Raw genomic sequence first — 13,799 nt, forward strand, 5'->3', positions numbered from 1 at the left:
TAGAGAAAATAATCAGGGGCAAATATTTATATGAAAAGTCTACCTGAAGAACTGAATTAAAGAAAATTAGATGAAAGTAACTTGAAAAGATAAATTCATCAGATATAAATTTACTAGATACTAAGGTCTTATATAAAACAAGAATTAGCCCTGGGAATTTCTAACATGGCAGCTCTGATATTTTGATCAAAGAAACTTTGGAGGGTTGATTAAGTTACTAAGAGCATCTGAGAAGCAATCAGTAGCCCTGGAAAAGTAATCTAACAAATAATAACTAGGAGGCCTGAAGGCACACACTGAGAGAAAGAGAACTCCATCAAAGCAATGATGAGTTAAACATTTCCCTGAGAACAGGACAAAATATTTTTTAGTGGAAAAGAAAAAAGTCAGCTAGTAGTAGTAGTATTTTCAGAATCTCACGGCTCCACTGCAAACCAGTAAGACTATAGTACAATAATGAAATCTTTCTCAAAACAATCTAGTCCCCTTCAAACTGTTCAGGTGGTATGAGTACTGATACACACTAACACACACCTCCTTCAAACTGTAACATCTTCCCAAAAGTCAGTCCACCTGCAGCCATGCTTCACTGAGCAAGTTACGATCAGATCCTTTGATGGGCAGAATTTCAACATGAAATATATTTAGATTGTAAAGTTGTCACCGTTTAGAACTGGTTCCATCTGAGGACCCCAACAGGATGTAGCTTTCTTACATCTAAACTGAACGCCATATTTCTCAAATATGCACAGCAAAATCTTGTGGCTTGCATTCATTTGACAGACTGAACACTCCATATCAGGGACTCTGATTTCAGTAAGTCTGGCTAGGGCCTTGGACATAGGTATAAAACAGACAAACCAAAAATTTCCCAGATGATCTCTACCTTCACCCTGGTTAGGAATAATGCTCTGGTGGTTTGTAACAGTGCTTCTGAAACTTCACTGTAAGTACCACAGGGGGATCTTATTAAAGTGCAAGGGGCCTTAGGCCCTGCATTTCTAACGAGCCCCCAGTGATTGGACAACACTCTAAGCAGCAAAGGCTTATAACATGGGATGGAAATCATATGGTCCCAAACGATCAAGCACATGAAGTAGAGAGGGCCAGACAGGGGCCATGTTTTCCAGGAGAGTACATGCTCCTTCTAAAGGGAACATCTGCTATTCAGCTCTCCTCCCCGGTGGAAGACCTGCTGATTTGTTAGAAAAGTCAGAAATCCAGGCTTTTATGAGAAATCTCCTGATGAAATGTTAAATATATACTATGTAGGCCAACCAAGTCCAGTCACTGAGCTAGTCATTTTATGTGGCTTTTCTCATTTGATCCCTATTAAAACCCTAGAGGGTAAGTACTAAAGCCATCTTATCTTACAGATAAGGGAACCAAGGTAGAGAGGAGAAAGAGATTAAGTAACTTGCATAAGATCATCTGCTAAAAGCTGAGCAAGGATTCAAACCCAGGTCTGTCTCACCCACAGCCCACGCTCCTAACACTAGGCCAGATCATGCTGGTGGGTGGGTGATCAAGGCATCTCTCTGCTCATCTAGGTTCTAGCCTCGAATCTTGCTACTTACCTGGACTCTATTAACTTTGTCCTTTGGGTAACTAATTTGCTCCTTGGTTTTATGTTCTCAGTTTCAATTTAGAGTGACCAACCAGCCCAGTTTGCCAGGGACTGAGGGTTTCCCAAGACAAGGGCCATTCAGTGTAAAACCAGGACACTCCTGAGCAAACCAAGACAGTTGGTCACCCTAGTTTTCACTTAGGGGTGTTATTTTAAAAACAACCTTATCTGACTCATTTGCATTTGTTAGAAATTTTTAAGAACATTATTCACTAAATGGGTCCTATGGGAAATTCCACTTGGTTTGTCCTTGAAGAATTAATAGAGTCCTGTCCCCCTTCTTTACTATGTGACTTTGTGTCCCTTTTTGCCCTATTTTATTGTTGTTATTTGTTAATCATATTTTCCTCTTTGTGATATGCATTTATGTTGATAAGCAGTTCAAGTGCCTGCTGGGAAAAAGAGAATACTGTACATGCATAGATGCCTTTTGGATGATCTAGAAAGCAATTCAGCATAAGATACTTAAGTACTAGACTAACCATAGACCTGAAGCACCAGTGTACTTGGCGGTGTCTCCCAGGCTGACGGGACCAAAGACCACTTACTCTCCTCACACTTCCATGTGGAGGAACCTACAGTGGGGGCGTATCCAGCGTCACCCCACCCCACCTCCCCTCTCCCCATAGGAAGAACAGTCAGTTATCTGATTGGTGAGTTCAGGGGAAGAAATGGCATGCTCAGCTCACTCCTCCCTCCAAGGGGGTCAGCACCCCCTGCCCAGGCCGCCCCTCTGCTCCTCTGTACTATTGCTCCACGTGGACAGGTCTCCAGGGGTGAGGCTTGAGGATTTTCACCTCTGCCAGTGACTGGATGTGTAAGTTCATTGTGAGGGTGTAGCATTAGGGAGACCGTTTGGCTGCCTGCCCAGGTAACAACAATCCCCTACGTTTCATCAGCAATAAAGCCAACCTCCTGGATCTCCATTTGTCAGAACCTACCCATCTCTCAACTGGTTTGATAGGGGTGGGGAAGAGAAGGTACTATTTATCGATCTCCTGAAACCCCAACAGTAAGTGAGTACACCACTGACCTTACTGGACCTTGTATCCAGAAAGTCAAATAACAGTAGTTACCACTAAGCTTAAAGCACAAACATGAAAAATGAAGTATTTCAAGAGGAGGGGTCAAGGTGGCAGAGTAAAAGGACGTGAGGCTCACCTTCCACCACAAACACATCAAAAACACATCTCCATGTGAAACAATTCTCTCTGAAAACTGGCAGAAGGACTCCTATACAACCAAGGCTGTAAGAAAGATACACAGAGAATCAGGCAGGAAGAGAAGAAAAGCAATCGGGTTGGGACCTGTGCCCCTGGAAGGGGACTTGGAGGAAAAGGGAGATTACACGGGCGGACACCTGCACTGGGGAGTGAGCGGTTCGAGCCACAGATTGGGCACCCCAGGCTGGGGTCCTACACAGGGGAGACAAGCCCCCTTAGCTGCTGGAGGACCACTAGGACAAACAGAAGGGCTATGAGAAGCCTGGACTCTGCCCCTGAGGAGCGTAGGTGCACTGACTACCCCCAGGCAGGGCGGAGAGACGTCTGCTCAGGGCAGCCAGGTTTCCTGCAACCGCAACCGTCTCGCCGTGTGCCCAGCCTGATGACCTCCAGCCCTGCTCACCCCATGCCACAGCATGGCACTGGATCTGAGGCGCCCATGACCAAGAAGAGACTCGAAGGTGGGACACAGAGGCAACCCAGTCCCAAGGTGGAGCCCGGGTGGGGTGGCAGTGGCCACAGCTGGCGTTTACTCAAGTGGCTCCTCAGAAGCCACCCAGATCTCTGACAGCAGTTCTTCCACCACAGTTCACCTCCTGATACACATCAAGAGGGCACACGACTCCTGCTAGCCTTGCAGAGTGGCTCCGCCACAGGGCAGGGGTGGTAGAGGCTGGGGGCAGTGATCAGCTGTGAGGGGCAAGGGGGACTTGCACCTGAGGCTGCGTCTGAGCAAAGACGTGGGTGCCTCCAAAAGCATCACATCCGACCAGTCTGTGCATGGGCCCCACTTACTTCAGCACCCCCTCCTCTGCGACAAGGGTCCCGGTACAGGTAGAGGGAAAAACACACACTTAAAGGGAGCAGAGCCAGCTCGGGCCCAACCTCCAGGGCTTCTGCTCTGGCAAATTAAGATCAGATCCCTCACCCCTAACAGGGCAGTGACAGCCACTGAGCAGAGAGGGTGTCCTACTTCACACACAGCACCGGTTCTAGCCCCTATATCTACAGCCCCACCCCCTACCAAGGGGATAGCTGCCAGAAAACCCTGAGGAAAAATATGACTTGGCTTGACCTCAATCCAGCTCTCCCACCCAAGGCAGTGATACACGCAGTCCACACAGGGATGCTCCCACATAATAACACCCCTTTAAGACCACAATCAGTAACTGTTTTACCTAAATTCACAGAAGCAGAGAAAGTCAAGCAAAATGAAAAGGCAGAGGAACTACTCTCAATTGAAAAACAAGAGAAAAACCCTGAAAAAATAAGTAATAAAATAGTAATAAACAATTTACCAGATAAAGAATTCAAAACATTGGTAATGGGCTTCCCAGGTTGAGAATCTGCCTGCTAATGCAGGGGACACGGGTTCGAGCCCTGGTCTGAGAAGATCCCACATGCAGCGGAGCAACTAGGCCCGTGAGCCACAACTACTGAGCCTGCGCGTCTAGAGCCTGTGCTCCATAACAAGAGAGGCCGCGACAGTGAGAGGCCCATGCACCACGATGAAGAGTGGCCCCCGCTTGCCACAACTAGAGAAAGCCCTCGCACAGAAACGAAGACCCAACACAGCCAAAATAAATAAATAAATAAACAAATGTGGGGTTTAAAATAAATAAATAAATAAAATAAAATTTAAAAAACATTGGTAATAATAAGGTTAACTATATTAGGGAAAAGATTGATATAAACAGTGAACATTTTAACAAGGAACTAGAAAATATAAAAAAGACCCAATCAGAAATGAATGACTCAATAGCTGAAATAAAAACACACTAGAAAGAATGAATAGCAGATTAAGTGATACAGAAGAATGAATAAGTGATCTGGAAGATAAAATAATGGAAATCACCCAGTCAGACCAGCAGAAAGAAAAACTAATTTTAAAAAATAAAAGCAATTTAAGAGATCCCTGAGACAACATTAAGCATACCTACACTCACATTATAGAAGTCCCAAAAGGAGAACAGAGAGAGAAGGGGATAGAAAATGGATTTGAGGAAATTATGGCTGAAAGCTTCACAAAACTGAAAAAGGAAACAGATATCCAAGTACAGGAAGCTCAGAGAGTCCCAAACAAGATGAACCCAAACAGACTCACACCAAGGCATATCATAATTAAAATGACAAAAGTTAAAGAGAGAATTCTAAAAGCAGCAAGAGAAAAACAAAGAGCTATATAAAAGGGAATTCCCATAAGGCCATCAGCTGATTTCTCTGCAGAAGCGTTGCAGGCCAGAAGGGAGTGGCATGATATATTCAAAGTGCTGAAAGGGAAAATCCTGCAACCTAGGATACTCTACCCAGCAAGATTACCACTTAGAATAGAAGAAGAGATAAAGAAGTTCTCAGACAAGCAAAAACTAAAAGAACTCAGCAATAGTAAACCTACCCTAAAAGAAATATTCAAGGGTCTCCTGTAATTGGAAAAGAATAAAGAATCTATAGGAAAGGGAAAATCCCACTAGGAAAGGCAAATATATAGCAAGGATTGAGGATCAACCACTTAAAAGGCCAGTATGTAGATTAAAAGACAAAATATTGTAAAAGCAACTATAACTACAACAAACAGATAAGGGATGCATGAAGATGTAAAATATGACATGGAAAACACAAAATGTGAGGGAGGCAGTGAAAAATGTAGATCTTTTAGAATGTGTTTGAACTTAAATGACAGCCAGTTTCAAACAAGTAGATATAATTATAGGTCAACATATATGAACCCCATGGTAACCACAAATCAAAAACCTAAAATAGATACATAAACACTAAAAATAAAGAAACACAAGTATACTACTAAAGAAAATCATCAAATCACAAGGGAAGACACAAGAAGAAGTAATAAACAGAGAAGAAAACAAGTAATAAAATGGGAATAAGTACATACCTACCAATAATTACCTTAAATGTCACTGGACTAAATGCTCCCATCAAAAGACATAGGGTGGCTGATTGGGGAAAAAAACAAAAAACAAGACCCTTCAATATGCTGCCTAGAAAAGACCCACTTCAGGGCTGAAGATACACACAGACTGAAAGTTAGGCAATAGAAAAAGGTATTTCATAAAACAGAAATGAAAAGAAAGCAGGGGTAGCAATACTCATATCAGACCAAACTTTAAAACAAAGCCTATAACAAAAGGGCATTATATAATGATATAATACAAGAAGAGAATGGTACACTTGTTAACATACAGGCACTCAATACAGGAGCACCTAAAAATATAAAGCAAATTCTAATAGATATAAATGGGATAAATTGACAATAATACATTAATAGTAGAAGACTTTAACACCTCACTTACTATAATGGACGTATCATGCAGACATAAAATCAATGAGGCAACAGTGGTCTTATGACACAATAGACCAGTTGGATTTAATAGGTATCTACAGGACAGTACATCCAAAAACAGCAGAATACACATTCTTTTCAAGTGCACATGGTAGGCCACATGCTAGGCCACAAAACAAGTCTCAACACGTTTAAGATGATAGAAAGTATATCAAGCATTTTTTCTGACCACAACAGAAAAAATGAAACTAGATATCAATTACAAAAAGAAAAATGGGAAAAGAACAAACATATGAAGACTAAACACCATGCTACTAAAAAAACCAATGGGTCAATGAAGAAATCAAAGAGGAAATCAGAAAATACCTCAAGACAAATGAACATGGAAACACAACACTCCAAAATCTATAGGATGCAGCAAAAGAATTTCCAATAGGAAAGTTCATAGAGATACAGGCCTTTATCAAGAAACAAGAAAAATCTCAAATAAACAACATAACCTACCACCTAAAAGAATTAGAAAAAAAAAGAACAAACAAGGCCCAAAGTCAGCAGAAGGAAGGATATAATAAAGGATTTATAAATTGAAGGATTTATTTCAAAGAGGAAATAAATAAAATAGAGACCCAAAAAATAGAAAATATCAATGAAAACAGGAGCTGTTTTCTTTTGTAAAGGTAAACAAAATTGATAAAACTTTAGCCACACTCACCATGAAGAAAAGAGGAGAGGACCCAAATAAAATAAGAAATAAAACAGAAGAAAAGCAACTGATACCACAGAGATACAAAAAATCAGAATAGAATACTATGACCAATTATATGCCAACAAATTGGACAATCTAGAAGAAATGGATAAATTTCTAGAAACACACAGCCTGCCAAGACTGACTCACAAAGAAACAGACAGTTTGAACAAACCTGTCACTGGTAGTGAAATTGAATTTTTAATTAAAAAAAAAAACTTCCCAGCAAACAAAAGTCCAGGACCAGATAGCTTCATGGGTAAATTCTACCAAACATATAAAGAAGAATTAATACCCATCCTTCTCAAACTATTCCAAAAAAATTGAAGAGGATGGAACACTCCCAAATTCATTCTACAAGGCCACCATTACCCTGATACCAAAACCAGACAAAGAAACCACAAAAAAAGAAACTTACAGGTCAATATCTTTGATAAATATAGATGCAAAAACCTTCAATGAAATATTATCAAACCAAATCCAACAATATACAAAAAGGATCATACAACATGATCAAGTAGGATTTATCCCAGGGATTCAAGGATGGTTCAATATCTGCAAATCAATCAATGAGAAACACAACACTAACAAAAGAAAAGATAAAATTACATGATTATCTCAATAGACACAGAAAAAGCATCTGACAAAATTCATCATTCATTCATGAAAAAACTCTCATCCAAGTGGCTCTAGAGGGAACATATCTCAACATAATAAAGGCCATTTATGACAAACCCATAGCTAACATCATACTCAACAGAGAAAAGTTAAAAGCCTTTCCTCTAAATTGAAGAACAAGATAAGGATGCCCACTCTTGACACTTCTATTTAACATAGTATCGGAAGTACTAGCCACAGCAATCAGACAATAAAAAGAAATAAAAGGCACAGAAATTGAAAGGGAAGAAGTAAAACTGTCACTATTTGCAGATGACATGATACTTTAATATAGAAAACCCTAAAGTCTCTACCCAAAAGCCATTAGAACTAATAAATGAATTCAGCAAGGTAGCATGATACAAGATTAATATACAGAAATCTGTTGCTTTTCCATACACTAGTAATGAACTATCAGAAAAAAAAGTTTTCCCTTTTTAAGCCAATCTCTTTTAAAATCACATCAAAAAGAATAAAATACCTAGGAATAAATTTAACGAAGGAGGTTGAAGACCTATACTCTGAAAACTATAAAACATTGATAAAGGAAATTGAAGATGATACAAAGAAATGGAAAAATATCCTGTGCTCTTGGATTAGAAGAATTAATATTGTTAAAATGTCCATATTACCCATAGCAATCTACAGATTTGACGCAATCCCTATCAAAATACCCATGACATTTCACACAACTGGAACAAATAATCCTAAAATTCAGATGGAACCACAAAAGACCCCAAATTGCCAAAGAAATCTTGAGAAAAAAAGAACAAAGCAGGAGGTACCACCCTCAGACTTCAAACTATACTACAAAGCTACAGTAATCAAAGCAGCAGCACAAAACAGCAGCAGCACAAAACAGGCACATAGATCAACGGAACAGAACAGGGAGCCCAGAAATAAAACCATGCACTTATGTTCAATTAACCTATGACCTAGGAGGCAAGAATATACAATGGAGAAAAGACAGTCTCTTCAAGAAGTGGTGCTGGGGAAACTGGGCAGTTACAAGTAAAAGAATGAGATCACAACATTTCCTCACAACATATACAAAAATGAACTCAAAATAGATTAAATGTAAGACCTGAAACCATAAAACTCCTAGAAGACAACATAGGTATAACATTCTTTGACATAAATTGTAGTAAAAATTTTTTGGACCTTTCTCCTAAGGCAAAAGAAATAAAAGCAAAAATAAACAAATTGGACCTAATTAACTTAAAAGCTTTTGCACAACAAAGGAAACCATCAACAAAACAAAAAGACAACCTACAGAATGGAAGAAAATATTTGCAAATGATATGACTGACAAAAGGTTAATATCAAAATATACATTAACAGGTCATACAACTCAATATCAAAAAACAAACGATGAGCAGAAGATCTGAATAGACATTTTTCCAAAGAGGACATGCAGATGTCTTACAGGCACATGAAAAGATGTTTAACATCACTAATTACCAGAGAAATGCAAATCAAAACAAAATGGGATATCACCTTACACCTGTCAGAATGGCTATCATCAAAAAGCCTACAAATAACAAATGTTGGAGAGGATGTGGAGAAAAGGAAACGCTTGCACACTGTTGGTGTGAATGTAAATTGGTGCAGCCACTATGGAAAACAGTACAGAGGTTCCTCAAAAAACTAAAAATAGAACTGCCAAATGACCCAGCAATTCCCTCCTGGGTCTATACCCAGAGAAAGTGAAAACACTAATTCGAAGATACATGTACCCCAATGTTCATAACAGCACTATTTACAAATAGCCAAAATATGGAAGCCACCCAAGTGTCCATCAACAGACAAATAGATAAGAAGTGTTATAAATATATATATGCAATGGAATATTACGCAGCCATAAAAAAGTATAAAATTCTGCCATTTGCAGCAATGTGGATGGACCTAGAGAATATTATGCTTAGTGAAATAAGTCAGACAAAGAAAGACAAATACTGTATGATATCACTTACACGTGGAATCTAAAAAATAATACAAATGAATGTATATAGCAAAACAGAAAGTGACTCACAGATATAGAAAACAAACTAGTGGTTACCAGAGGGGGAAGGGAAGAAGGGAGGGGTAAGTTAGGGCTATGGGATTAAGAGATACAAACTACTCTGTATAAAATAGATAAGCAACAAGGATATATTGTATAGCACAAGGAATTGTAGCCATTATCTTGTAATAACTACTAATGGAGTATAATCTGTAAAAATACTGAATCACTATGCTGTACACCTACAACCAACGTAATGTTGTACATCAACTGTATTTCAAAAAAAAAAATGAGGTACTTCACACTAGAAACTTTTAAAACATTTGTGAAGCAAATCCTTATTTTCAATACCACAATTGAAACTGGTCCTCAATGTCATTAGGCTTGGTCCCTTTTGAAGTTTTATCTGACTCTGCCTTTTAGAAGCAGAATTTTAATATTCGTAACAGACCTCAGTTCATCAAGGAAAAGAAAACTACGTATCAATAATATTTGCTATTTAAAGAGAAAATGATAAATGGTTCTTCTATTTTCTTCCTCTCTGCTTACAGAAATCTCATCTGACTCATATTCACACATATCTGTTTCCTGAGAAAGAGAGGGAATATAATGTAACACCTGAACACACTGCAATTTCTCGTTACAATTACATCTTTAAAGGGCTTTTTGCCAAGAAAACTGGTTTAGTATTCAGTTTTGGTGTTCATTTTTGCATAAAGTACATAATGTCCAATTTAATATTTTAGAATAAACTGATTAGCAAGTTATTTAAATAATTGTAAATGCTGAGGTTAGTAAAAGAAAAACTCCAGCTTCAGATAGGCTGACCTGCTCTCAAAATAATAATGTAGGACCTACTCCTTAAGGTTTATTATGTAATAAACAGAAAGTAAAATTGATTCATATATTCACATCTATGCCATCTTAAGCCTCCATACTCACAGGGTCATTTTAATCAAACATTAGGATTATCTAGCGCCATCAGAGGCATGTTTTCTGAAGTTATAGGTAAGCCACCATAGTTTCTTTCCATTAAGTCACATTAAGTTCTAGTTCATTCCATCTTTTCATGTTCTACTCAGTGACAAATATACATCAGTGTGACTGCCATTCACATGGAAGTAAAGTCATATCTTAGCAAAATGCTGTTCTAAAGCCCCACACACTGACTACATGGGAATGAGACCTCATATACAGTAAATCATCACACCCAACTGTGTTAAGTCTGATTACAGTAGACAAAGAGGAAATGCAGATACTTTGTTTCTACTAAAAACCTTCTGTCCAAAAAGAAAGAAAGAAAATCTTCTGTCCAAAAAGAAAAGAAAATACAAAAAGAAAGAAAGAAAAAGAAAGAGTAGAACAAAGTTCTCATGGCGTATTTATTAAATGAAGATCTCGGTGGGAAACGGCAGACCACACTCATTTAACTGAATTGCATGTTGTAAGTGAACTCTGCTGCTAGGTTAAAAACTGTACAGCTTGTGGAATTTCACCAAAAGAAAAAAAGAAAAAAGTTCCAAATCTTTATATAGAATGTGAGGCTTGCATAATTCTTAAGCAATACCACCTGCTTTCATTCATAATGCAAAGAATAAATGTGAACCATACTTTCAGTGCATTATTCTAAAACTGGATAATTTAAATTCCTTTATTTATTAAACAGGCACTTGATTTAAGGCAGCACTTTGGACATCATAGAAGATGTAACAATGAATCAGAAGATAGGGCCCCTGTCCTCAAAAAGGTTACACAATTCTAAGGGAGAGAAAGTGTGGGTGTGTGTCCATAACAATGTCGAGAGAGTGTGAGAGAGTGTGTGTGTAAAATGATGTGATCAATACTCTTGGACATTCAGAAGAGAAGTAAGACTTTTAAAAGAGAAGACGAGGGAAGGTTACATTCAGAGAGGATGGGGTTAGAATTCAACTACTATTGAAGGGATACCTGAACAAGCCTGAGAAGAAAGGGGCCTGAGCAACATGGGAAAGCACTGGGAATCCTGAGCCCAGATCAGCTACAACCTGAATAACATTTAGGGCACTAGATAGAGATTGATTTCAAAGGGAACTGCAGGTCAGAGTGTGGAGGCCTTGAACAGCAGGCCTGTTCAAGAATTCAGACTTCATTCAATAGGCAGAGGAGAGCCATAGAAGCTTTTTGAGCTGGGAAGTATGTTTATCAAAGTTGTACTTTGGGGGAATTAGTTTAGGTGGTTGACAATGGCAGGAGGAGAGAAGAGACGAGAGGCAGGGAGGCCTGATCAGGTTATCGCATTGGTCCAGTTGTGGTAGGAAGAGCAAGGGAGGGATGGACATGGGAGACACTGCAGGAGCAGAACAAACAAGATTTGAAGACTGGAACTGGGAAGCAAGAGAGAGGGAAGATTCAATGATGACTCAGATTTTAAGCCTGGGTGGTTGAGGTAACAGAAGTCAAGAGGACAATCTGAGCTGAGAGGGAAGAATGAGGAAATCAGTTTGAGGCCATATCTAGATGGCAGTTAGAAATACAGGGCTGAGGAGTTAGTTCAGAATTAATAGATTATAGATTTAATAGGTAATAGGTATAGATTTAATAGACAATACATTTTAGAGTAATCTACACGAGAGGAAAAGCTGAAGCTATTTAACTAGACTCAACAGATACAACACAGACTATGTTAGACTTCTGACATAAATAAATAATTGAATATTTGTTTATATCAAAAAACTGCCCATAGTACTTGTATCCTGTACCATTGTAAGATGCAACACTGGGTCAAAATTTAAAAAAAAACAAAAAAAACCTGACAGTATACAAGTAGCTGGGATGGGAAGTTTGCATACAGAAACTAACAAAACCACAATGATATATGGCATTTTACAAATTCATTCCTTGGAACAAATTTTCATCACTGAAATTTGGAAGTTAAAATACTAAGCAAATCTACTCAAATTATTTGTATCCATTCAGACTAATTTCTCTTTTCCTCTGAAATCAACATTGTTTTCTGGATAACCATCAAGGATATGTATTAGTTACCATTAAGAATAATGCATTTCATAAGAGTACTAATCTCAACCTTGATCTCATATGAACATTAATAAATACATTCATATGTTAGCACGCTCTTAATTGACCCCATTTGTGACTTTCAAACATACCTCCTTATCCTACTCTACTTTAAACTATACTACCTTTATATTGAAGTGTTTAGTAAGGATTATTTTCAGTGTATTCTCCAAGCCTCACCTGGTTTGGGTTTCTCTGGAGGGCTGAGTTTCAGATGTTGGTCTCCGGATGAAAGGCTCACATTGATGCCATACAGTGGATCATCCAAGAAAGAGGGCCTTTTCAGTCTCCCAATGCCAAGCGTCTTTGACATAAAATAGTCTTTTGTGTCACCAATAACCTTGTCCTCAGAAAACTGGAGGCATTTCATATTCTTTGCTTCAACGACAAGAGCTTGTGACATAAAATGCCCAGTCAAGGCTTTGGTGAGATAGTAGCCTCTAGATGTTTCACTTTCGGCATTCTCAGGCATATTTGCGTCTTCCACTTCAGTGCTTTTGACCTTTGTTTTTGACCCATCTAGTGACTCAGAGAGAATAGATCTGGAAAGCTGGGGCAACTCAGGTGTTATATCCTCAATGTCTTTCTTTTCTCTTTCTGAAGACAGTCTAATCATGGATTTTTGTTTAAGTGTGCATTCATCCAGAAGACACCTTAACTGTTCCTCAGAGAGAAGTGATGTTGAATCTAACTGGTGAAATAAACCAAAAGTTTTCATAGTCAATTGATTAAGTAAACACATTTAACTTTGGTGAGCTTCCAGTAGTACAGTATAAATGCAAGTAACAGGAAATCTTTTACTCAAAACACCCAAATAACAAAACCATTCATTTTAAAGTATCCAAAATTGCAGGGGAAATGTACAACATGCCTAGAGAATAAGTTTAGAATCAATCACACATACTAAAATCCAGGGAAAAGTCCCACAACACTGATGGAAATGAACTGCAGCACCAAATTAACCACTAACACTCTCTCTACACATAGAAGTACCTTGAGCTGAAATGAAGATATTAGAAAAGCACCTTCAATTTTATCAGTCTTGGGGCATCAAACAGGGTAGTAAGTAACCAGCTCTTTGATAAATAGCCAGGAATCCTGCCATAATCTCCAGTAGGTGTTTCTCTGTTCCCACTGCTCCTCAGTGTAAACCCTATCACCACCCAATTCCTATATCAGGCAAACAGGGCAGA

General features: G+C 38.7%; 1 protein-coding gene across 1 annotated transcript in view; it reads right to left on the reverse strand.

Annotated features, from left to right (window-relative positions):
- The window catches only part of FSIP1 (fibrous sheath interacting protein 1), a 206,603-nt gene that overhangs the window by 3,067 nt on the left and 189,737 nt on the right, over window positions 1-13,799 (reverse strand). The window contains exon 11 of the mRNA XM_068535378.1: window positions 12,787-13,297. Within this exon, the coding sequence (XP_068391479.1) occupies window positions 12,787-13,297 (511 nt within the window). The remainder of the gene's footprint in view (window positions 1-12,786; window positions 13,298-13,799) is intronic.

The sequence above is a fragment of the Eschrichtius robustus genome, chromosome 1 (genome assembly GCF_028021215.1).
Source record: "Eschrichtius robustus isolate mEscRob2 chromosome 1, mEscRob2.pri, whole genome shotgun sequence".
Taxonomy (NCBI): domain Eukaryota; kingdom Metazoa; phylum Chordata; class Mammalia; order Artiodactyla; family Eschrichtiidae; genus Eschrichtius; species Eschrichtius robustus.